The 26501-nt window shown below is 35.2% G+C and overlaps 1 protein-coding gene across 1 annotated transcript; it reads right to left on the bottom strand.

Annotated features, from left to right (window-relative positions):
• Window positions 1–272: 272 nt before the first annotated feature.
• LOC123528988 (nicotinamide phosphoribosyltransferase-like) lies at window positions 273–25780 on the bottom strand. Its single transcript, XM_045309120.2, has 9 exons — window positions 25701–25780; window positions 19238–19468; window positions 15218–15346; window positions 11451–11609; window positions 10943–11073; window positions 7940–8165; window positions 7253–7513; window positions 5264–5389; window positions 273–3174 (listed from the first exon to the last, which is right to left on the bottom strand). The coding sequence occupies exons 1-9, from the start codon at window positions 25755–25757 to the stop codon at window positions 3064–3066; spliced, it is 1431 nt and encodes a 476-aa protein (XP_045165055.2). The 5' UTR covers window positions 25758–25780; the 3' UTR covers window positions 273–3063.
• Window positions 25781–26501: the final 721 nt, after the last annotated feature.

The raw sequence follows: 26501 nt of genomic DNA, 5'->3' as shown, positions 1-26501 counted from the left end.
ACTAGGTGGTCTGGTGACCTACAAAATTTTACAAACCAAGTCTGTTTACAAGAAGCTATTCAACACACTGTGTATTATATTTATCAAGATGTTACTATGTTTTCTACATTACAATAGATTAACATATACAGCAGTTTAGCCTGCATAGAGGTATTACCACACAACAATATCACAGCATTTCAAGGAAATGTATGTTACAACATTTTACAGTATAGATGTAAACTTTAAATTTCATACATACAGGGTATAATGGTTTTGTTAGTTTTTTTCCCCCTTGAAATGTAATTAACCTGATCGCAATTCCTTCCATTCACTGCAAAGAATAATGACTGAAAACACTTCCCTAGCAAATATGAGAAGAAGTTACTCATTCAAGTAGTGCTTTGTCAATATTCTTAGCAATTCATTAAAATTTTGTTCTTTGGCCCCTCCCCTGTTATCCCAACAACATAATAAATATCAGACTATTGAATGTCTTTTTCTTGTGAAATCATTCTTATCAAATATACCAAGCAAGTAACCGCTTATCAACTAAACTGTAAAACTAAAGCATCTTCACTGATAAAGTGATAATGAGATTTTAGTTAGTTGTACCGAGATTTCACTCTCTGTTCCTGTGAGGCTGTCAGATCTGTTATATTACATAGATCTTTGATCATCTATTTAATCATTACCTTTTTTTTGTATTTGCACTGATTATGCCAATAACGTTTGAATGTGAAATAGTCATGTACATCTACTTTCCAATTACCCGGTATCATTGTAATAGGTATATATAGAGGGAGAAATTGTAAATAGAAGTAGGCAATAAAATTGTCATAAAATAATGTGTTCTGTCTTATGCAGACAAGATCCATTATTTCATAAATTAAGGAAGAACTAATATTTCCATTACTTAATAAAGTTATAATGTTACACTACAACAAGATTTAAGTCATAACATTTACACATGCTTGGATTCGTACAGTGACATAAACAACATATATACCATTAATTCGTGCTCTGATTCATACCATTTACAGGTAAATGTAGCAACATAAACAATATATATACCACTTATGGTTCATATAACGACATAAACAATATATACCATTAACACATGCTCTGATTCATACTATTTATGGTTAATATAGCATCATAACCAATATATACAATTAACACATGCTCTGATTCATACCCATTTATGGTTAATATAGCGACATAAACAATATATACCATTAACACATGCTCTGATTCATACCATTTATGGTTAATATAGCGACATAAACAATAAATACCATTAACACATGCTCTGATTCATACCATTTATGGTTAATATAGCGACATAAACAATATACATAACTTTACACTCATACTGCAACATCAACATTATAATATATACCATTTACATCTGCTTTGATTAGTACAGTGACAAAAACAACATGCATACCATTAACACATACTCTGGTTCACATCATTTATACCATGTAGGTAATATAGCGACATAGACAATATATATACCATTTATGGTTCATATAGAGACATAAACAATATATATAACTTTACATTTATTCTGCAACATCAACATTATAATATCTGCTTTGATTCATACAGTGGCATAAACAATATATTGTACCATTTACAATTTAAAGCAAAATTTTCAATTTTTCATTTGTGTTTGCGGAGTAATTAATAAAGTAATCATCCTTCCAATTAAGAATAATATAATTTATTTGTCACACTTTTGCTATTAGTATTAATAACTTTACTTGACTATTTCATCCCAATGAAAGTAATTTTAAAGATGTTCACGTACCATACTCCTCTCTTGTATTTTTGTTATACATTTGTATCTTACTTTCTAATGGGGTACTTATATCATTTTCTGTTTTAATCTTAACCATATCTGTAAATATTTGTACTATATGAGGGCCTCATAGAAGATTAGCGTCACCATCTATAAATAAAGAATTTACTTACTTACTCTTGAATTTATAATGTACACAAGATGTGAGGAGTATTTCTATTTCTTTTACTATTGTCTAGTACAAGTCAAATGTAAGTGGCAATGTACCATTTGATTACACAATTATTTGTATAAAATGTCATGATTGTACATAGATGGGAGGAAAATAAACTGTATAAACATATCATAAAACTAGAGACGCTTTTGAGAAAAGCGCACCTCTCCCACAACTGCCCCTATGAAAAATGTCTAGTTTCTCTAGATGGAATAGATGAGTGGACCCAATTAGTTGGCTTGGACGAGTGGACTCAATCAGTAATTCAAGGACCATAATTCAGACGTGCGTGGGTGGATTTGGTTAGTTATCGAATTTGCCCAAGGTCTTATTGTCAAACACATTTTGTTCAAGTTTGGTGAAGATCGGATGAAAAATGTTCGACTTAGAGTGCGGACAAGCTTTGCGACAGGCAGACACACACACACACACAGACTGGAGTAAATCAATATGTCTCCCACACCATTGTGTGGTGGGAGACATAACTACCAAAAGACACATTTTACACTGTAGATAAAGCCATGACTTCAAAGATTTCAATAGTTTAACAACCAATAAGTGGACATAATTAAGGGACTATCATTAAACAGACAAACATGCAGATTAACACCAGAATATCATGATTTCTCAAACATATATAATAACCACTTTAGAGGGTATTTCCTATTAAATGTAATGATCGATAATTTATCTTGCTTATTTGTATACCCAATACTGGCACAAGCTTATGGTATGGAACACAAAAATTATGCCACTGCTTGCTTTATGCTTGCTGCTGGTATATTTTGATCAACAACAGAAGCAGTCCTACACTTTAAACCTTCCAAATATTTAGTAAGTTTGTGCACAAATATGACAATGGGAGAAATATATTATACATGAACTCTTTGCATCCATCTGATATGTTTAAATATAGTGTTTCTACATGGAGCCTATACACATGGTGACCAGTTTCATCAGTCATTCGTTATAACAGGACTATAGCAACATGTCTTCTGGCCTCCATAAGAAATTGCAGTTTAAATGTGACACATTATTTCTTCTGTTGTGCCATGTCATCTTCCTACTCTTTCTTCCTTTGAATGACAAGTTCAAGTTCTGCGTTTTTTCTAACCTCGTCGAAGGAGAAGTCTTTTAACAATTTACCATTCTCGAACACTGTTTCTAGAATATCCTGAAAAGAAAATTCACATTCAAAACTTGGTTAATACATATAGTATATGCTTTCCCTTAACATTAGTAAGGTAATTTATTAATTTTGTTGGGTTTAACGTCGCACCGACTAAATTATGGGTCATATGGCGACTTTCCAGCTTTGATGGTGGAGGAAGACCCCAAAATACATGTCAGAGTTATGAGACTTGACCCAGTGAGGTTGGTTAATGACCTAGAAAAAGAAAAACAAGAGGGCCATGATGGCCCTATATCGCTCACCTGTTATCATTGCACTTGAGGACAAGAAGGTCCTCAGAAAAAATATCCAAGTCCAAAGGACAGGAACAACAACAAAGGAAAGAAATTTAACCAAAAAGAAAAAGAATTCTTACAAGGTACAGATATGTCAAAATACACCTAAAAATTGGAGGTACCATCCTTGTTGTACCATAGAAAAGTGGTCTCGGTTTTTCCCTATGGCCAATAATAAAAAAGTTACTAAAAATAAGCTATTTACAGTAACGTAAAAGGGAAGTAATTAAAAAGAAAATTATTGTGAGTGAACAAAAGAAGGATCTGCCAAATAAATCTGTTGACATAAATGAAATTTCAGATCAGTATCTTCATTAGTAACGGAGATATAGCAATTTTAATTTGAAATAAAGGGAAGTAATTTGACATAAAATCAGTCCATAGTTATCTACCCTGATTGGCTCAGTGCAACTAATGACAATAATGAAATTTCAAATAAGTACTATAAGTACTTACTGATATAAATCCATTTTGATTACAATCAGGGGAGGTAATCAGATATAAAATAACTCTGGAACCTATGATTGGATCTGATTTGCCAGGAAATCCAAGATTTATTGTTGTTGAAGATACATTGTATTTTGGAAGTTTGTATCAAATAAAACCATAAATGAAGTCTCTATATGGCTGCGAAAGCCAAAATAGCCAACTTTGGACCTTTAAGGGGCCATAACTCTAGAATCCATGATGGAATCTGGCCAGTTCAAGAAAAGAACCAAGATACTGTGGTGATACAAGTTGTGTGCAAGTTTGGTTATAAACAAATCATAAATGAAGCTACTATTGTGCAGACAAGGTCAAAATAACTAATTTTGGCCCTTTCAGGGGCCATAACTCTAGAACCCATTAAGGGATCTGGCCGGTTCAATAAAGGAACCGAGATCTTATGGCAACACAAGTTTTGTGCAAGTTTGATTAAATTCAAATCATAAATGAAGCTGCTATTGTGCAGACAAGGTCAAAATAGCTAATTCTGGCCCTTTCAGTGGCCGTAACTCCGGAACCCATAATGGAATCTAGCCAGTTCAAAAAAGGGACCAAGACCTTATAGTGATACAAGTTGTGTGCAAGTTTGGTTAAAATAAAATCATAAATGAAGCTGCTATTGTGCAGACAAGAACAAAATAGCTAATTCTGGCCCTTTCAGGGGCCATAACTCTTGAACCCATATCGGAATCTGGCCAGTTCAATAAAGGAACCAAGATCTTATGGTGATACAAGTTGTGTGCCAGTTTAGTAAAAATCAAATTATAAATAAAGCTGCTATTGTGCAGACAAGGTCAAAATAGCTGATTTTGGCCCTTTCAGGGGCCATAACTCTGGAACTTATAATGGGATCTGGCCAGTTCAAGAAAAGAACCGAGATCTTATGGTGATACAAGTTGTGTGCCAGTTTGGTAAAAATCAAATTATAAATAAAGCTGCTATTGTGCAGACAAGGTCAAAATAGCTGATTTTGGCCCTTTCAGGGGCCATAACTCTGGAACTCATAATGGGATCTGGCCAGTTCAAGAAAAGAACCGAGATCTTATGGTGATACAAGTTGTGTGCAAGTTTGGTTAAAATAAAATCATAAATGAAACCACTATCGTGCAGACAAGAAATTGTTGACGGACGGACGGACGGACGACGGACGAAGGGTGATCACAAAACCTCACCTTGTCACTATGTGACAGGTGAGCTAATAAGTTTCAAAGCTATATGCCCTTAAATGATAGCCATAATTATGTATATGCATGCAAAACTTTAAACAAGGTGTGATGCAGTTGCTGACACCAGGGTGAGCTAAAAATTACCTTTTTAACATCTCCGGCTCCTTGCTGTACGGTAACAAATTTTCCGTCTGCTTGTTTTTCTAAGGTCAGACGTCCTTTCTTACTCTCTTTACCAGGATCTGTAATTGGGGCCTTGAAGACATTTACCTATTGAAAGAATACAGATAAAAATAACTATGAACTCAATCATGAAATAAAATTTCATTTTCTACATTCCAACCTACCCTTTTTGGTTTGGTTCGACAGTCTTTTTGTATCTGATTTTGCTGTCTGTCTGTTACAAACAAACCTAGCTTCTCCTTCTCTTGGTTACATTTTTGCAGTAAAACTTGGTAGGAAACTTCTGCACTTATGAACTGTTTGAAGTTTGTAGCCTTTTAAATACATGGTCATGCCGACACAGTGCCATCTTGCATTGCACAGTTAAATTGCATTCTGTCTAATTTTCTGTGATCAGTACCCATTATTCAATGCTATGTAAAGTCTGTTAGTTTCTAGCATTTTGAATATTTTAATAATTTACATATTTGTTTTGAAATGAATTCATCTGCCTTTTCTTGTGCCACACCATGTTCAATCCAAACATTGGTTAATTGTGTTATTTCCCTTTATTGGCAGAAATTGACTGCAAAGTCACGGTGATGCAAATATTAAAGTTTTTCATGCATCTATTTTGCCTTTCACTTTCTTCTTTCAAAATATCTGGAGATTTTTTTTATGTAACATCCGCTAAATCAACATAACTGTATATATTCTCAACAACTCAATGAAAATTCAACAATTGTATTCTCATTGTATTATTATTTCCTTCACCTAGAAATATGTGTTCCATAAACCAATAAGTACTTTAGTTACAGTATTTTTTTTTAAGTTCAGGTAATGGACATGTAATGGCAATCGTCAAATTTCGTATTTTCCACATGCGATTTCGGCATTCTCTATTTTTTTACGAAAAACTATGTACGTATTAAACTATATTTATGTCCGAAGAATGCCGAATTGCCGAACGAGAGTATGTAATCACATGGAAATTGCCAAGCACATTATGGGTAGACTACCTTAAAGAAGTAATACAGACAAATTATGGGTCTACTACCTTAAAGAAGTAGTACAGACAAATTATGGGTCGACTACCTTAAAGAAGTAGTACAGACAAAATATATGGGTCGACTACCTTAATGAAGTAATACAGACAAATTATGGGTCTACTACCTTAAAGAAGTAGTACAGACAAATTATGGGTCGACTACCTTAATGAAGTAATACAGACAAATTATGGGTCTACTACCTTAAAGAAGTAGTACAGACAAATTATGGGTCGACTACCTTAAAGAAGTAGTACAGACAAATTATGGGTCGACTACCTTAAAGAAGTAGTACAGACAAGTTATGGGTCGACTACCTTAAAGAAGTAGTACAGACAAGTTATGGGTCTACTACCTTCAAGAAGTAGTACAGACAAATTATGGGTCGACTACCTTAAAGAAGTAATACAGACAAATTATGGGTCGACTACCTTAAAGAGTGTGTGTTCGGGTTTAACGTCTTTTTCAAAAATTTTTCAGTCATATAAACGACGGTGTCTACTTGTAGCAGTGAGCACACTGCCTAACTTTATAGTGCTGCCTCACTGGAATATCACGCCGTAGACACGTGACATGACACACCACTCAGTCACATTATACTGACACCGGGCTGACCAGTCCTAGCACTACCCTCTTAATGCTGAGCACCAAGCGAGGAAGCTACTAGTACCATTTTTTATGTCTTTGGTATGACGCGGCCGTGGATCGAACCCACGACCTCCCGCACTCGAAGCGGACGCTCTACCACTAGGCTACCGAGGCGGTACTACCTTAAAGAAGTAATACAGACAAATTATGGGTCTACTACCTTAAAGAAGTAATACAGACAAGTTATGGGTCTACTACCTTAAAGAAGTAATACAGGCAAATTATGGGTCTACTACCTTAAAGAAGTAATACAGACAAACATGTCAGAAAACAATACCTCTTTCCCATTGCACTTTGCATAGCTGCATTTGAAGGCACATTTCTGTGTATCCCTGTCTAACCTCTGCAGTAAAGCACCACCACTTCCAAAGGCAAGATTTTCTGCACTCCAACCATGCTTCTTCATGTTCTCTAAGATAGCTCCTAAAGTCTCGTAGCTAATGCCGTCACCTTGTATCACACGTATGTAGGATGGTAATAAATAATATCCCTTTTTATTCTTCTCCTTCCCAAAACATTTAGCTAATATATCTAAAACCTGTAAAGTATACAATGTAGATTTTAAGATAAGATTTACAAATTTTAACAAAATATGACTGATGGGGAAAAGGTTTATATAAAAGTAATGCTTTGTAAAAATAGCAAAATTTTATTTATAGGTAAGAAATATCATTTACTTGTAGCTATGTAACTTGTAAGTTCATCTAATGCTGTTGAAGACATGTAAGAAGTTTGAAAACATGTGTCAAGTAGTTTTTAAGAAACATGCTTACATGCAAAACTTCTGTGATGTGACTACGAAAGCTCTACTGTATAAACATTTGTAATAGTTGAACAACAGAAGATCAATAAACTCCTTCGTAAACATGCAAAACTACCTTACGATAATTCATAACCTAAAATACTGAGGATGACACAAAACTATAAACCCCTGAAATTGAAACAGATATGCGAAAATCGTTACCTTAACAACCACTGTAGGAGGATCACCAGAGTCTGGGCGTACCACCAGCGTCCCTTTATCCTTCCTACTCTCGACCAGTCCTTTTAGTTCTCCACCCCAAACTTTCTCGCAAGCTTCCCAGATATTGTAGCTGTCACTCACACAGGCTACTAGACCCTCCGGGAATCTCGTCAACATATTGCGGAATGCTTCTACTTCACCATCTTTCCCCCACGTAGTTATAGTACTGAAGTAACAAGCATATTATTTTATTATATCCACTTTCACAAAAGATGGGTATGTTTGTAAGATTTAGGTCAGAAAAATTAAATTTAAAGAAAAGGAATTTTCTAATATTTTTTCCAATCTGAGAACTTTTGTTACTTTTACCTGGGAAAGTGTTGCGCATGACATGTTGTTTCATTCAGGAAACATTTGTGCCATTCATATTAAAATCCCTTGACTGATGAGAGTTATGGACCAAATAGGAAACAAGAGCTGTTACAGGAGACTGTACTTTGACTATTTTGATGCTGGATAGTGAAACTGGGCACATCTGAGGAAGCTGGAGCTTACACTGGAGTGTTTAATGACTCCAATGTGGAAGACAATATTGGACAATAGTTTAAGTCTGAGTCATATGTATTTCGTAATAACAGTCTGAGAGATAAAGTGAAAATGTATCAAAACATTAACTAAGTATCAAAGGGACATAATCCATGGAATATTTCTGCAAGGGTAATACACTATCTGTCTTATCATGTGACTAACAATGTTTAACAACTAATTTTAGTTTAAATCAAATCCATTTAGTAATAACGGAGATAGAGTAAAAGTGCATCACTTAAACTTTAAGTAAAAAGGGGGCATAACTCTTAAAATATTGTGCCAGAGTTATGGACCTTATGCCAAATAATGTGGGTGATGATGTGGGACAAATTCCCCGGACAATCACTTTAAGTTGGAAACATATCCATTTAGTATCAATGTGGTGAAAAATAATCAAAATAAAACGAGCATAAAAGCGCAATCTATAGTTTCTAAGACTGGTTTTAAACCAGTAGGGGACTAATAATATGCATCTGAACTAAAAACAATGATTTTATTCCAGAGAAGATCACTGTTCGAGATATATTATTTCAATTCTAACACAATATCAAGGATTATGATCTACAAACTTAATGACATCCACCAAATATTTGCCTGTTCTTTGTGAGTTTCTTTTCAAGCATGCCACTATGATTTTGATGCTATAACGTAGTAATTTTGATGTACTTACAGTGATTGTATTGAATAATAACACACAGTTTCAGTCAGAAAATAAATCGGGTCGTGTTGGAATAAATGTTAATTCTGTTTCTCTATGGTTAATATTTCTAACCTTGCTTTTTTTTATTACGTAGGGAGGAATTTAGTGTGTAACAAGAGCTGTCACTATTGGTGACAAATGCCCCCGCAGCACCTTGACCTTTGATCTGATGACCTTGACCTTTGACCTGGTGACCCCAAAGTCAATAGGGGTGGTGTACTCAATAAGTACTATCAGCATGTGAAGTTTGAAGGTCCTGCGTGCAGTGGTTCGTGAGTAAAGTGCCTTCATGCAAAAAGTTAACATTGGCCCCCTGTGACCTTGACCTTTGACCTGATGACCCCAAAGTCAATAGGGGTCATGTACTCATTAAGTACTATCAGCATGTGAAGTTTGAAGGTCCTGGGTGCAGTGGTTCGCGAGTAAAGTGCCTTCATGCAAAAAGTTAATGTTGGCCCCTGTGACCTTGACCTTTGACCTGGTGACCCCAAAGTCAGTAGGGGTCATGTACTCAATAAGTACTATCAGCATGTGAAGTTTGAAGGTCCTGGGTGCAGTGGTTCCCGAGTAAAGTGCCTTCATGCAAAAAGTTAACATTGGCCACTGTGACCTTGAACTTTGACCCAGTGACCCCGATGTCAGTAGGGGTCGTGAACTCAATAAGTACTATCAGCATGTGAAGTTTGAAGGTCCTGGGTGCAGTGGATCGCGAGTAAAGTGCCTTCATGCAAAAGTTAACGTTGGCCTTCATGCAAAAAGTTAACATTGGCCCCTGTGACCTTGACCTTTGACCTGGTGACCCCAAAGTCAGTAGGGGACTTGTACTCAATAACATGGTTCATACAGACCTTCCCAAAAAAAAAATTCAAGTAGTTTTCAAGGAGTTTTCAAGTAGTTTTCCTCCATTTTCAAGGACTAAAATGGGCGCAATGTCACTGTTGCTGAGACATGAAATAACCAATTTAAATCCAATTTAGGACAAAATTAAACAATGTAACACAAGATTTACCTTCAACGCATCGCGGATAAATTACACATTGTGAAAATTACTTGAAAGAGCATAAAACCCGTAAAGTACAGTACCATACTGTACTATCGCCGACTCCGTGGCTGGCCCTAATGGCGGTAACGGTTTTTTTTTTTTTTTGTCGTTTTTTAGTTTATTTTGGGTCCGTTTATAATGTTTGTCCATTTTCACTTCGCACCTGACGAATTTAAGGACTATTTGCCATCTTTTGTAAGTTTTTTCCTAAATTCAAGTAGTTTTCAAGTAGTTTCTGACTGTTACAAAATTCAAGTAGTTTTCAAGGAGTAGGCATCAAATTCAAGGACTTTTCATGGCCTGTGCGAACCATGAATAAGTACTATCAGCATGTGAAGTTTGAAGGTCCTGGGTGCAGTGGTTCGCGAGTAAAGTGCCTTCATGCAAAAAGTTAACATTGGCCACTGTGACCTTTGACCTGGTGACCCCAAAGTCAGTAGGGGTCGTAAACTCAATAAGTACTATCAGCATGTGAAGATTGAAGGTCCTGGGTGCAGTCGTTCGCGAGTAAAGTGCCTTCATGCAAAAGTTAACGTTGGCCTTCATGCAAAAAGTTAACGTTGTGACGAACGAACGGACGGACAGTTGAAAACTAATATGCCTCCCTTCGGGGGCATAAAAAGATAGAAACAAAAACACTGAAGAGAATGTTCAAAAATAAACCACAAGAAACCTGTGTTCTGCAGCTGGTATTGAGAACCCTGCTAATGGGCAGCCATAGTACTGTCTTGCTGTAGCTATTCCAGCTATTGTGTCTGTACCCATAAAGTTGACTAAATGTGCACACCCTCCAATACCTGCTGACTGAAATATATATGCTACGTTGTACAACATGTTTAAAAACGATTCAAATATTTATTTTATGGTTTCTTGAAGAACAATTCATATATGTAACTATAACAGCCTTCATTAACAATAATCTATATATCTTGGGATGTGTAAACTAAATGACAAAATTCACTGATTATCAATCATACACTGTTTCTTCGTGTTTTATTTGAAACTAGAAGTATATAGAAGAAAAATAACCCCCACTCTATCAATTTTGCCAATTATTGCAGACAGACTAAAACGCAGACACATATACAAAGTCAGACCCTACCATATAGACTTAATCAAGACAGAAGACACCTACTGAAATCTTACTAAAACAATTTACACTAAAATGAAAATATAGATACCTCTACTGATGTAGATCCTCTGAAACCAAAGTCATGTAACATAAATGGAAGTTTCTCTAGAGTGTCAGCTGTTTCATCAAGGTATTTAGCAATGATCTCTTTCTGGTATCTAGAGTTGGTCGCTACAGTCATCGGGTACCAGACTTGCACCAGCAGTGTCTGAAATGTACACAAAAAAAGGGAGAAAAGTCAGAGTTTATGGCCAGTGTTATTAGTAGTAGGTGCTGGTGTTACACAATGAAGGTCATGACTATAACAGGGAGTTACCTACAAGACAGGATCATCATTGTTATTACTAGATACTTTAGCTGTCTTGGTGAGTGTTCAATATCGACTCCTGTCTAAACTGGTTTTTACAAAAAATAATATTTCAAAACGATCCTACTGTCACTACTGGTGCGTAATAAATTAGTTGGCATACATGTAAGGTAAAAGCTGACAGCTAAAAAGTGTACAATTATTTAGTTCCCTTTGCATGCTCCCATAATTGAGGAAATAGTGAATATATTCAAACTGAATATTAACTTCACATAAAATTTATGTCCTTGTTCATAGCCTTTTTTTTTGTATTCTATGTCAACGGCAGCTTTCGTTCAAAGTTTGAGACAGGGAAGTATTTCAACTTTATCTTCCAATTTTGAGTATGTGTGATTTATGACCGTCAGTATTTGAAACTTAAAGGCACTGGCCTCCACATCATACAACAACAAAAAGGATATCAGGAAATTGTTACTTTGATTTTTAAGAGGCTTTGAAACTTGAGCTACTGACAAATTATATGTTATGGAAACACATCAGAATTAGTTGTTTTTACTAATTTTTCCATTCAAAATTGAGAAGTGTTAAAGAGGTACCAGAGGTAAAGTGCCTTAATTATAAACTTTATATTTAATGACCATTTAGTACATATTCCTCCGTGGTGTACTGATCAAGAACGCAGGAAATTTTTTATTGCCATGGTGGACTAGGTTTGATCAAGCCTGGGTATATTTTTTCTCTTGATTTGACATAGTTTAAAAACAAAAACTCATGTTCTAATGTTCATAATATAAACAAACTTCAATTTTAAAAAAGATCATTTTTAGACAAAATCTGGAGGTCAGTGCCTTTAATGAAATGTAAATCAACAACATGTTTCCAGCTCAAACTTTCAGCTCCTTTTTCAAGAAATACAAACTGACTTCAATTACACAGGTACATAAATAAATTGGAATTCAAATGCTGAATGTCAATGAATATCTGAAAACCTTTAACCCTCACCCTGCTAAATTTCTATAATGAACTTGTCCATCTTCCAATTTGGACAGTACCATTAACTGTTAAAAGGGGTGCTTACCAAAAAGAGACTAGCTGAAAAGCGAATAGTGCAGATCATGATCAGACTGCATGGATGTGCAGACTGATCATGATCTACACTGGTCGGAAAGGCAGAATCAATTGTGTGCAGCATGGTAAGGGCTAACCATAGAATTTGGGCAAGTGCAAGATACTAAGAAGAGTTTACAAAGTTATCTCAAGATCCGCATTTTGTAACAGATCTGAAGTGTGGTAAACTGTAAGTCTGCAATGGTGACACACCAGTACAGGATGAATAAAGTTTAAATTTCTCCATTATTTGAAACTTAGCAAAACTTGCAAAAATAATGAAGGTATGAAGGGACTATGTCTGGATAACAATTCGTTCTCTGGAACTTAGAATTCAGGAAAATACTGTAATTATTCCTACATTCAACTATACTGCTGCTTCTTCCTTAGAAATTTCCGATCGATTTACAATATATTTTATATATCTATATTTTCAATCAATGCCTGCATTTCTCATTGTATCCCTAGGTCAGATAACAGCAGTGACAACATTTAGTCATGTACATACAGGCTTCTCCAAAAGAATGGAGACCACTGTTGTAATATTCCTGGGAGATCATTATGATCATGTGACAACACACTCAAACATCTTGCACAAAATGTAAAATTAATTTGGCACATTATGTATGAACGTCAAGCAATACAATACAGCTCGGCACTTTCAGCTACTTAGGAAATGTTGCAAAAGTTGCACAGGATAAACAATTTAGTTTTTTACTTTCTGTTAATTAATATCTCTCTCATACTGTTTTACACAGAATGAAGACCTGCATGATATCTGTGAAGAAAAATTAGAATGTGTCTGTAGGATACAGGGTGTGCCTCCACTGGTACATTTGTCACAAATAATGGGAAATGATTCATATGTTTGCAGTCTTATAGGGGTATAGCCTCAACAAACATTTTATATAAAGGATCCATTATACTTTTTGATATATGAGCATCGCAAACAAAAAATCCACTATCTTGGCTATTTCAAGAGCCGTAACTCTGTAATGAGTGCTAAATATACTCATGCAATGTTTCACGAATTCATATCAAATACTTTTTGAGCTAGGCACGTCATTAGGTGAAAATATGCATTTTTGATAATTTCAGAGGCCATAACTTTTGAAAAAGGGGATGGAGCCAGACGAAAAATAGGAGGTGCGCAAGTTCATATCATGATAAAAACTCATGCAAGGTTTCATCAATTTATTTCAAATACTTTTTGAGCTAGGCGCTTCGCAAACTTTTTTTCTGACGGATGGACACACGGACAAACCAGATCTATGAGTGGTGGGGGCACAAAAACACATTTAGTCCAAATGTTAATTTCCAAGTTGAAAGTTACACTTCATAAGCTGGGGCAAAATTTTTAAACATGTTAACCCTAGTTTCCACCAAGTTTGGCACAGAATACATAAAACACTAAAAAATGATAAGGTAAACAAAAAAAGATGTTGATATTGGTAAAACGGCAAAAAGAATTTTGATTTTCTCCCTTATTTCAAAACTATTACAAGGTTTACTACCTTCAGCACAATTGTTTTAACAATTCATTAAAATATCTTGCAAAATTCATATGTCAATAAGTTTGTGCTACTAGTCACTTTCACAGCACCCACACATTTTCCATTTCTGAGAGAAAATGCACCTAAAAAGTGAGACTGAGTCATCTTATACTGACTATACATTTAACAGTAATAGCGTGTGAACATAGTTTTGAAGGACACTGTACATCAAGATAGGCCATAGAATAAACTGTAATTGGAAACATGCAAGCATCAAAGACATCTATGTGCAGTTCAATAATTACTTCTTGCAATCAAGTGAAATCAATAATTCTTCCTCAAGGTCATCAAATCCACAGTCTGAAATGCTGTTTCATCATTCTGTAAACTTACAGTGCATGTGTACTGTACAGGTAAATCATTTCCAGAAACCATTCACCTGATTTACAATTTACTGTTAATAATAACATAAACTATCATCAGAACAAATGCTAGAAATCTTCGGAAATCTAATTAAACAAAAACAAAAATACTAACTATACTGACTTGAACCACACAAATCCCTTAAGATTTAAGAAACCTACAACACTAAAACAAAATGGAGTGGATTTAATGCCTTCCACTATTAAATTTAGCACTGCAATTAAGGGAAAGTCAGAAATATGAACATGTAATTATTTCAAGGAAAACTTATTTCTAACTTTTAAACCAGCTAACATGAGGACTATCTCACTACCTGCAAAATTTTATATGTAAAAAGTTAAATATAGGAGAACCTAAAAATAGGAGGAGCTCTTCTTGATTTCCAGTCTTTGAACATTAATACTAGAAATAAAGTTTATTATACCAAATGCTCTTAACACCAACTTCTAAATGTATATAACTATAACTGGGAACAGGCTGTGTTACCTCAAAGTAGTTTGTCAACCAGTGACATTTTGGATCTGTATTTTCTACTGTAAAAAGAACATTTTTGTATGGAATGACCATCCCTTCTGGTACAGACCGGATCCTCAATGGCAGATGACCATCATGTACCTGAAATGAAAATAGCATCATTTACTGACTGGGAGACAGATGAAACGCAGATAAATGATACAAATAAACTTTGGAAACTTCAAAGAAAACAAGAAGCTGCGTTCAATAAACGCTTGATGCCCCCCAGTGGCATCCTTGTCGATAGATTTTGCAAAATGAGGTCAAGGTCAAACTGAGGTCAGGTGATGTCTGAAGATGAGGAATGGTCACAGTTTACATCTGTATTAGTATCAATTCATTCTTGTAAGGGGTATTGATGCTAGACGAAATGGTCCCATTTGGTTAACCAAGAGATGGCCCATATAATGCAACCTAAGTCCAAAATGTAGTCAAGGTCAAGGTCAAACTGAGGTCAGGTGATGTCTGAAGATGAGGAATGGTCACAGGTAACATCTGCATTAGTATCAAGTCATTCTAGTAAGGGGTATTGATGCTAGACGAAACTGTCCCATTTGGTAAACCACATACGAACAGACGAACGAACGAACGAACGGACAGACAGACAGGTCAATCACTATATGCCTCCCGCATCAGTAGATGCTGGGGGCATAAAAATCACATTGTGCCTTCAATTCTTTTTTTTAAATAACATTATATTTATACTGCCAAACATGTTATATCGCTTGTAACCCCATCTATATCCCTAATCAAAGTACCCTTGCCTGTGATCTTGAGGTTGGGACACAACTTTTATATGCAACATACCTTTTCATCATGCTTTACATATATGTAAAGCTTCATTGGAATCCCTTTAATTATGTAAAAGTTACAGGTTTTGGACAAACACACTGTTACAGCTGACAAACACCGTGTTTTGTACAGACTCTGGCAGTAGATGCAGATAGGAATATCTGGTTCCAGGGTGTCTCCTAAGGATGTTTCAAGGTTTGCTGCACTTTCAAACAACACAGACAGTGTTTTCTATAGAAGTTTCAAGGTTTGCTGCACTTTCAAACAGCACAGACAGTGTTTTCTATAGAAGTTTCAAGGTTTGTTGCACTTTCAAACAGCAGACTGTATTTCCTACTGATGTTTAAAAGGTTTCCTGCATTTTCAAACAGCACAGACCATGTTTCTTATGGATGTTTCAATGTTTGCTGCACTTTCTAACAGCACAGACTGTATTACCTATGCATGTTTCAAGGTTTGCTACACTTTCTAACATCACAGACAATGTTACCTATGCATGTTTCAAGGTTTGCTACACTTTCTAACATCACAGACAATGTTACCTATGCATGTTTCAAGGTTTGCTACACTTTCTAACATCACAGACAATGTTACCTATGCATGTTTCAAGGTTTGCTACACTTTCTAACATCACAGACAATGTTACCTATGCATGTTTCAAGGTTTGCTGCACTTTCTAACATTACAGACAATGTTACCTATGCATGTTTATAGGTTTGCTACACTTTCTAACAGCACAGACTGTGTTATCTATGCATGTTTCAAGGTTTGCTGCACTTCCAATCACAGTATGTACCACAGGCTGGAGAAATGATCAGGTTTACCAATGAAGTGTATGGCAATCATTGTAACAAAACAATCAATATGAATCAATACATACTGTATCAGTCACACTTATCAAATCACGGTAATCAAGGACTTGCAAAGACATTTTACAGTCTCAATTTGTCTATACAATAAAACAGCAGCCATCATGTACATAAAGTATCATGTGCTATGTCAACTACCGACAAAAATCTTAAATTTTCTCACCCAATATCTGGTATAACAGATATATAAATCTTGAATATAAATCTTGAAGTAAAAGAAATTATTAGGCTTTAATTTGAATACATCACTTTCACATCAAGTAATCAATACGTCTACTGTACTTTACCAACTTTCCAATATCAGGTATTACATGGAAAATATTGAATGGTTTGCTCTAATAGCAAAAGAGTGTTTATATTGAACAATTAAAGTCATCTCAATTTATACTCAGGATTTTTCTCCTATCACCCTTCGTGTTAAGACGATTCTTTTTACAACTTCAGTTACAATTAAAATCGTCAAATACCAGTAACTTAACAGAGGTGCTGGCGAACAATGACTTCTACATACAGTACTATCATTGAACTATAGCTTTATGACTCCTTCTCAATTAGTTAATCATAAAGTTTGTTATTTCACAGCTGATCAACAGTGCCATTTATAAATCCATTGAAAATATCCATTGACCGACTTACTTCATTTCCGCTTGAGGCATAAATTTTAGTTTACTGCCGATACATCTCTGACACTCTAGTAGGTTTATACTAATCAAGTAACATGACAGCTCAAATATTTGAGATATAAATAGCTGCTATGTAGTTCCCTTCCTGATATAAAATACATCAATTTAATAAGTGTATGCATATTTTAACCCTTACCCTACTAAATTTCTAAAATGGACTGGTCCGTCATTCAATTTGGGCAGCATCACTTATTATTCAAAGGGGTGTTCACTGAAAATTTACTGACTGAACAGCGAACAGTGCAGACCATGACGTGCAGGCTGATCTTGGTCTGCACTAGTCGCAAAGGCAGAATCACTTGCCGCCAGCAGGCTATAGGTTCAACAGCTAGCTCAACACAATTTATATCTGGGCAGATGGTGACTACAGAACCACGATTAATTTCTTATATTTACAGTACTGTTATTCCCTTTCTTTCTCATTGATTTAATTGATCTCTCAAACAACAGAACTGTCAACTAAGGCGGCTGCTGTTGGACTAGCAAACATTCTAATGTTGCATCAAAATGCAAGCTTTCCGTGGTGAACTTCCGGTAAAATGCAAGGTTTTCATATGACGGTAAGGCATATGTACTCAATCATAGCTGAATGAGTCTTTAGGATCAAAAGAGCAAATGAAAGTTTGAATGAATCAGCTGTGTATACAGCTTCACCCAAAGGACAAGCAACTGCACCATAAATATTCTAAATTAAAAGAGTCTGAGTCTTTTTTCTCTATCACATATCCTAAAGGCCTACATAGCTCAATAAAAGAGAAAAATAAACACAATTTACTCAGCTTGGCTTGCTACGCTCCTTCCTACCAAGTTACATTTCAATTCCGACAAAACAGTACAAGAAAATTTTGTCCTGACAAAATTTATTTAAGTCAAAACAGCTTAAAATTCTGCACAAAAATATTAAACTAGAAAATAATGACGACAGACATAAATACAGATCATTTTAACAGTCCTTGTAATAAAATTAGTTTTGGCAGAAATGAAGTGCAATCGAGACAGCTATCCTTGTATAAGACAACATGATTTGGAAAACAATCCTGTCACTGGATAAAAGGAATGTTTGATCTATAAAGCAGGGTGATGATTTCTTACAAGGGATTTCTAGTTCAGTTTAATATCTTCATAGTTGAAATTCATTACAATTGAACCGCGCCATGAGAAAACCAACATAAAGCATTTGCGACCAGCATGGAACCAGAGATGCGCAGTCTGGTCAGGATCCATGCTGTTCGCTTTCAAAGCCTGTTGTAAAATTTTAGAGAAACCGTTAGTAAACAGCATGGATCCTGACCAGACTGCGCAGGCTGGTCTGGATCCATGCTGGTCGCAAATGCACTATGTTGGTTTTCTCATGGCGCTGCTCAGTCATTTTTTATACTGCGTGTTTTAACAACTTCTATTTTCATATGTCATACATTTCATAAAGAATATTATACGATAATATTTATCACATGTCCGCTTTTCCTGCCGAAACATCAATTTGACAAACATCTCCTATACTTTAAATGACATTGACGTCAAAGCTTTATTACACTAGTGTATTATCAATTTTATGTAATGGCGACGTCAAACATGTCATAAACTTTTTTTAAAACAAAGCTATAAAAGTAGTACAAATATTAGGAATAAAACATAAAATTTTTAACTACCTCTAAAATATAGTTCCATCCTTCTTCATTGAAGAGATCTTTGCCAAAGTGAAGTTTATACAATTCTTTTGCTTCCTTGATTTTCTCCTTTGAGACAACTTTCCCGCATAACCAGCGCTTGATAATGTACTGCAGACCAAAGAACACTGTTGACGGGAATTTACCACCCCGACTTTCAAAGTAGGAGTACACATCTGTTGTGTTTGGAGGATATTGCATATGATGAGTAACCTGCAAAATATTTTATAATAGACTGTAAGCATTTCTTTTTTTCTCAATTCGCAAACAGAATGATGCTCTATCTTTATTTTCATCAATGACAAAACAACAAGTAGCTTATAACGAAACTACTAGTAGAATATTTATATAGACATAAGCTGAACTATAATTATGCTCTATTCTTATTATTACAATCCCCTTGACAGTTACTTCAGTGCTTGCCAAGAATAGATGCTATTTCCAAAAGACCTTTTGCTTCCTTATAATACTCCCAACAAAGAAACAAGAAACGTGGAAATTCCATGAAAATCAGGTTTTCAAACTTTGCATCGCGCCATTGAACAGGTTCTGTTTAAAGGCACCCGCTACAGTTTTTCCGGACGGGTCGATATTTATCCCAACACCGTGGCTATTTGGTTTCGATGTAGCTCACTGCAGACTTGGTGCGGTCTTCTGCGCATGCCCGGAAGTGATTATCTAATGTCACGTATGGCAAAAATTTGCAAATTATTGTATGTTCGCATGCATTTAATGTACAAAATGTATAATATACTGACTAAAGGTAAGGGTAAGTATCACCATGGTTACAAAATATATACATTTAAAGTACTTTTAGTTCAAATTGCTTCAATCCGACATATACTGGAGTCTGTTATTTATACCAGGGCTCAAACTCTGCATTGAGTCACAGCTGTTTCTAATCCCGTACCTTACCTGTACTGTACATTCGTAAACTATAGGTTTTGTTAAAAAAAAGGGCGGAAACTTTCATTGTTCTATGCCATCAAAATGCTTCAGAAACAACTTAAAATCCGCTTATTAAGAAATCTGCCGTTTGATAATTTTATATATATATTTCTAAATCATTTGCTCAAACACTGAATGAGTATTTCTTACCAACCTGCGTTGTATAAATGCCCGCCACACCCCACCTCGTTGTAATTTGATTTAAGGGAAATCTAATATGGTGACCTATCAATTTTCTTTTTGTTTTAGACAAAAATATGCAAAAATAGCCCTTGGGTCTGCTGAACAAGTATTCCTTTCTTTACAAAATCATGTTCTTTTGATTTCTCTGAGCATGTTTCAAATAGATATAATTATTGTTTTCCGTTATAAAAATGCTTAGATAATCAAATTTATGCTGATTATTTATTGTACTTTACTGAAATATATTTTAGGATTACAGAAATTTTGAAAAATGTTTAAAATAGCACATCTAGGGGAAAATTAAATTGAAACAAAGCTGGTGACCTAGTATTTTTATTTCATTTTTCAATACATCATAACATGATCTTTTAATACAAAACATTTCATCAAAATCTATTATTGAGAAAAAAATTAAGAAACTGTAGCGAGCGTCCTTAAAAAAGGGGTCATGTTCTAAAGACTATTCTACATATCTGACTGCATCAAATAATGCCATTCAGTAGTACAGATATAACAAACGTAGATGTTTCATTGCCATATGTAATTCATAACTTGCGTCATTAGTTTGACCTTTACCCTATGGCAGGGTAAGGCACAGACCAGAATTTGAACGGTGACCTGTTTATAAGGTACACTAGACCGACGCTTTAGCCCACTGCACCACAACGGAACTTTCAAAGTACACAAATTAATCAAGTTATTCAGCTGAAGCAATTTCCTAGTTTTATTAACAGTGAGTTTAACCTTAGTGACCCCTAAATATATTCCCAACTTCTGTCTTCGATAAAAGCTACCAAAACAAAGTTATTGAGATGAAAGCATTTTTCTATTTTAGTTACTGTGACATTAACCCTGACCTGAGTGACCCCAAAATACATTCCAAACATTTGTGTTTGATAAAAGCTATCTACATACCAAGTTTGCTGACAAAAGGTGTATGCAAACTTAAGAGTATTGAGCATAAACCATGTTTCTATTTTTAATAACAGCGACTCAAAATATAATCCAATGCCAGTTCTTCATGTGAGCTTGCTATACATCAAGTTTGGTGACAGTAAGTCATCCCTAACAAACTGGAAACCACGTTTTTATTGATCACAGTGAAAAAACAAGTGAATGAAGTATTGCCATGCAATACTAAGTCCCCTACTGGCATGAAGAAGAAATGCTCCGAACAAGGTCATTCTTGAATTTGACCTTTGACCTCTTAAGTATGACCATGACCTTAGACCTAGGGACTTTGTTCTTCAGCATGACATTCCGTCTCATGGTGGTGAACATTTCTGCCAAGTAATATTAAAATCCCTTTAAGGACTGTTAAGTTAAAGACAGGACAGGAAAAAAGCCCTTTTGCCCTCTGACTTCCAAGTGTGACCTTGACCTTTCAGCTATGGGCCTGGGTTTTGCGCAAGACATGTTGTCTCGTCCAGGGGAATATTTGTGTCAGCTGATATTTAAATCCTGTTTTGCATGACAAAGTTATAGACCGGACAAGAAAAAAATGACACTTATTTTCCAAGTGTGTGACCTTGACCTTTAAGCTTGGGTTCTGGGTGTTGCACTTGACATGTCATCTCATCATGCGGAACATTTAAGTAATATCGTAATCCCTTGATGGATGACAGAGTTATTGACCGGACAGGGAAAAAACCCTATTGACATTTGACCTCCAATTGTGACCTTGACCTTTGAGCTAGAGGTTCGGGTTTTTCGCACGACAATTCGTCTTATCATGTGGAATATTTGTGCCAAGTAACTTGGCACAAATATTTGAAGTAATATTAAAATCCCTTAATGAATGACAGAGTTATGGACCGGACACAAAACAGACCCTGTTCATGCCATGTTAACATTTGACTGCCAAGTGTGACCTTGACCTTTGAGCTAGGGGTCTGGGGTCTGAAAGTTGTGCATGACACATTGTCTTATTATGAGGTATATTTGTGCCAAGTAATATTAATACCCTTCATGGATGGCAGAGTTATGGACCAGCCGGGAAAAAAGCCCTGTTGACCTTTGACCTCCAATTGTGACCTTGACCTTTGAGCTAGGGGTCCGGGTCTTGTGCAAGACACATCATCTCATCATGGGGAACATTTGTGCCAAGTTACTTGAAGTAATATTAAAATCCCTTCATGAATGACAGAGTTATGGACCGGACACGAAATTGCAGACGGACTGAATGACGGACGGAAAAGTGCATTCCTATAGTCCCCGAAACTGGTTTTCAACCAGTAGGGGACTAAAAAAATATTTTTAGTAACTGTTACCTCGACTAAATGACATTAAAATGTTAGGTCCTGACTGGGAATTGTACTGCGATCCATCTGTTCCAAAGCATAAAAGATCACTTCAGCCCAACGCTCTATACCATTGAGACACTGAGGAACTTTCAAACTCAGCATAAGAATTAAGTTGCCTCATTCCAAACTAAAGTTATTGAGTGGAAACCATTTTTCTATATTTAGTTACAGTGATCTTGACCTTGACCCAAGTGACCCCAAAATACACTGCCTACCTTTGTGTTTGATAAAAGCAATCTACACAATGACACAACAAGTTTGATGACAATAGGTGTACCAAATCTAAAGCTACTGAGAGGAAGCTATTTTTCTATTTTTTCACCGTCAAAGAAAAGTCTGACAGTTTGGCGTAATGATGTAGATGGTGACAGTAAATAAATTCCAATTATAATTTTAAACCAGAAACCACCTTTCTGATGATCACAGTGAGATAGTTACTGTGACCTTGACCTTAACCCAATGGCATTAATTAAAAAGACATTTTTATCACAAAAGAAGTGGGATTTGAACTGTAAACCTTCTGTCCCACAGCATAAATTTTTAAAGGTAGCTTTGGCCCAACACTCTAGACCGCCGCGCCACAGTGTAATTTTCTAAGTATGCAAATTAAATCAGTTAAACTGACCTTGAACCTGACATGTGTGGGGCATAAAAAGGAGAAAAATCTTCACACCCAACATGAGGCAAACTACAACCATGATTAAAAACAGTCAACTTTACAAGCCTTGACCACTCAGCCATTGCAGAACATGACTGATGATGACTGATGTTACGGTATTAAGTCAAAACGTCCCCTGGTCAAAACTGTTAATTAAACACCCCCATTTTGGTCAAAACATCCCCCATTTGGTTTAGAATTTGGTCAAAACACACCCCTATTGTGTTTTTATATTTATCTCTTCTTTTAATTATATGGATTTTTTTAAAAAATCTTTTGTAATAAATACTTTTAGATCCTGTATTACTCAAGATCAACTTTATCAACACCTTTAAACTATAAACATAGATGTGCATTAATAGTTAACAGTCATTAAGTCTGTTTAACACAATTATTAGTAGAACAAAAACTGCAGATTAACTATTGGCATTATAGTTCAGTATTCAGTAAACAGTTATTTTAATATCTCATTTAATCTTATCAAAAAATAATAAGTCTTAAAGGCCTAGATTTTGGCAGTGGGCCAAGGGATTTCTGTCTTCACCAATACGGTTGGGGACTAATGACCATCACAGTATGGCTCCAATAAACAAGGGTCATTGTTTATTGGAGAGTCAGTCTACCTTACAAGTGTATCTATTAGTGAGAAGGGGAAACGATGTAAATTTATTTTAAATTAATGAATAACTGATAACTTTTAAAGTTATATACTAGTTTTTTTGCATTTCTATATGTAAAAAAAAATATTTGTTGATTAAACACAATAATAAAATAATCAGAACTTATTTTCACAATTATAATGAAATAATGAGAAACTTACTTAAAGAAACATGCAAATTTTTATTTTTTCAAATTCTGTCTTGAGAATTGTGATATTTCTGAAAAATGTGACTTTCACTCATCTAAAGCTTGCAGAATACTGTAAATAACATTTGTCTAAATTGAAAACAGAATGTGAATTTCAAAGTTACAAAGCAAAGAATGAAAAAAGTTTGACAACATACTGAAAATGAAAACTGAGTATAGATGGAACACAATAATTTTATATTCAAATAATGTTGATTACATGAATACATGAAAATCAATTTCCAAATAAAAAAATATTGTTTGTCAGCACAAAGAACTCAAGAAGTTTTCACTATACTTGTGTTTTATTATCATTATTATTTTCAATATTATTACTGTATCTTTTATCATCCTGTATGTAATAAAATAAAAATAATAATAATATAAATATGATAATAATAATAATAATAATAATGACAATAATAATAATAATAATGAAAATAATAATTATGATTATGATTATTTCTAGTATTATCATTATTATAACATTAAAATAATAGTTATTATCATCTACATAATATCAAAATAATAATTATTATTATTATCATTCCACATTTACTGAAGAAAAATTAATTTCTTTCAACTCCACTGCACACATCTTCATGGTCTAGTTGGGGTCGCTGTGGTAATTGCCCTCTAGTCAGTTGCTATTACATAATCGCTGATAAGCAGCAGATAAGATGGGAGTTGTATATTGGATTGGGGGGGGGGGGGGGGGGACACTTATATAATAGTGAATCTAGGCCTTTAAACATAAATTGACCAACAATTGGCTGGGGCTGAACGGGTTGACTCCAAAGTGTCTGTGACCAAAAAAATGTGAAATTTTCAAATAATTAAAAAGTTGAAAATATAACGAAGTGTTTCACGATCAATAAAATCTGACCAGCTAAGAAAATTCAGCGTCAGAAATGTTTATTTACTGGTACAGATCTCTAAAAACAACAATCAGGAAATAAAAACAGTGTTCTAATAAAATCAAGGTGGCCAAATTAGGTGAAAGTAGGGCCACTGGTGTGCTTACATCAGTACATAACCAAATCAAAAATAGACTCCTGTTCATAAATGAAATACTATAACATTTTTCTGTGTTTTGATCCATGTTTACGGTAAGGTTCTTTATATAATATAGAACAAGTAAGTAAACACAGTTAACAATTTTCTACTTTCACTTTGACAGCATTTGCCCAACTAATCGGAATTACAGTAAAATACTATCCAAAATGTAAGTTATTTGCTTCCGCAATCAATATCCAGCCAATACCTTTTTTTAAAGCGTTCAATGCCCATTCAAATTTTCAGAAAATTTAACATTATTTTGTTCCTGAATTTTCGCCGATGCAGCGAAAAAAAACATGTCAAATCGAAAGTTTTATAAAAACGGTGTGATAAATATGAATTATTAACCAGAATGAATGCGCATGTGGTCTTGACAGCTGTTGTATTCATCAAAAATTATTTATCACATTTTTTCACACCATATGATTTCAAGAAACAAATCAAATACCTTATATGAATCGGTTACGAGTAGGAGATTTTCCGTTCCTGCTGCTTGGTACGCCATTTTGTACGCTTCGGTGAAGTGCCCGTGACGTCATAGCAACGAAAATAATAACCAGGGAGCGTCTCAAAATCAGTGCATTCTATATGAGCGTGACGTCACTACTGTGTATGTATTAGAGGTTACAACACACTAAATAGCTGTTCTTCTTTATTCTATATAAAATAGAGAAAAGTGGAAACTTCACAGGTCGCCCAACACGACAAGTACGAAAATGTTGCAGGCTCGGTTTGATTGAGCCTGTTCATGGACGGTAGTGGAAATGCATGCTACCGTCCACGCCCTCTAGCCCCGGGTTGAGCAGAACTCAACATTTACACATGCTAAACGTACAAAAAGCAATTTAGAGACATCCGCAGAATTGACATATTTCCAATGGCCGCAGCACACATCAGGACCCATTTTAAACGTCTGTAACTTACATTAATAAAAGTGGAACTGTTTCATTTGATAAGCGATTTCTTGCTGTTCAAGGCACATGGTTTTGGGGTGGTCTGGAGTAGACTGTCTGGGGTATAGTGACCCCTATTTGTAGTCTATAAATAGGGGTTACTATACCCCAGACCACCCCAAAACCTTTATGTGATGTACCCCTGTGGTTCAAAGTGAATTTACCAGGCAGACTTAGACATCTTTAAAAATACTGAGTTACATGCGGTAAAAGTTCTCTATTTCGCCTTTACTCTTTAGATTACATATTGTGGAAGAAAAGAAGGTAGGTTTTACTTCTACCCCAATGTTATTTTT

The sequence above is a fragment of the Mercenaria mercenaria genome, chromosome 13 (assembly GCF_021730395.1).
Source record: "Mercenaria mercenaria strain notata chromosome 13, MADL_Memer_1, whole genome shotgun sequence".
In the NCBI taxonomy this organism is placed as follows: Eukaryota; Metazoa; Mollusca; class Bivalvia; order Venerida; family Veneridae; genus Mercenaria; species Mercenaria mercenaria.
The sequence above is the reverse complement of the archived record's forward strand: the minus strand, read 5'-3'. Positions and strand labels throughout refer to the sequence as shown.

What these genes read in the sequence shown, in the direction of transcription:
- LOC123528988 (XM_045309120.2), bottom strand. Translation starts at nt 25,757, where the DNA reads ATGGCGTACCAAGCAGCAGGAACGGAAAATCTCCTACTCGTAACCGAT. An exon ending in GATGGAACTATATTTTAGAG is followed by an intron (nt 15,347 to 19,237) that starts GTAGTTAAAAAT and finishes TTTTCATTTCAG; the next exon opens with GTACATGATGGTCATCTGCC. An exon ending in GAGGATCTACATCAGTAGAG is followed by an intron (nt 11,074 to 11,450) that starts GTATCTATATTT and finishes TATATATTTCAG; the next exon opens with TCAGCAGGTATTGGAGGGTG.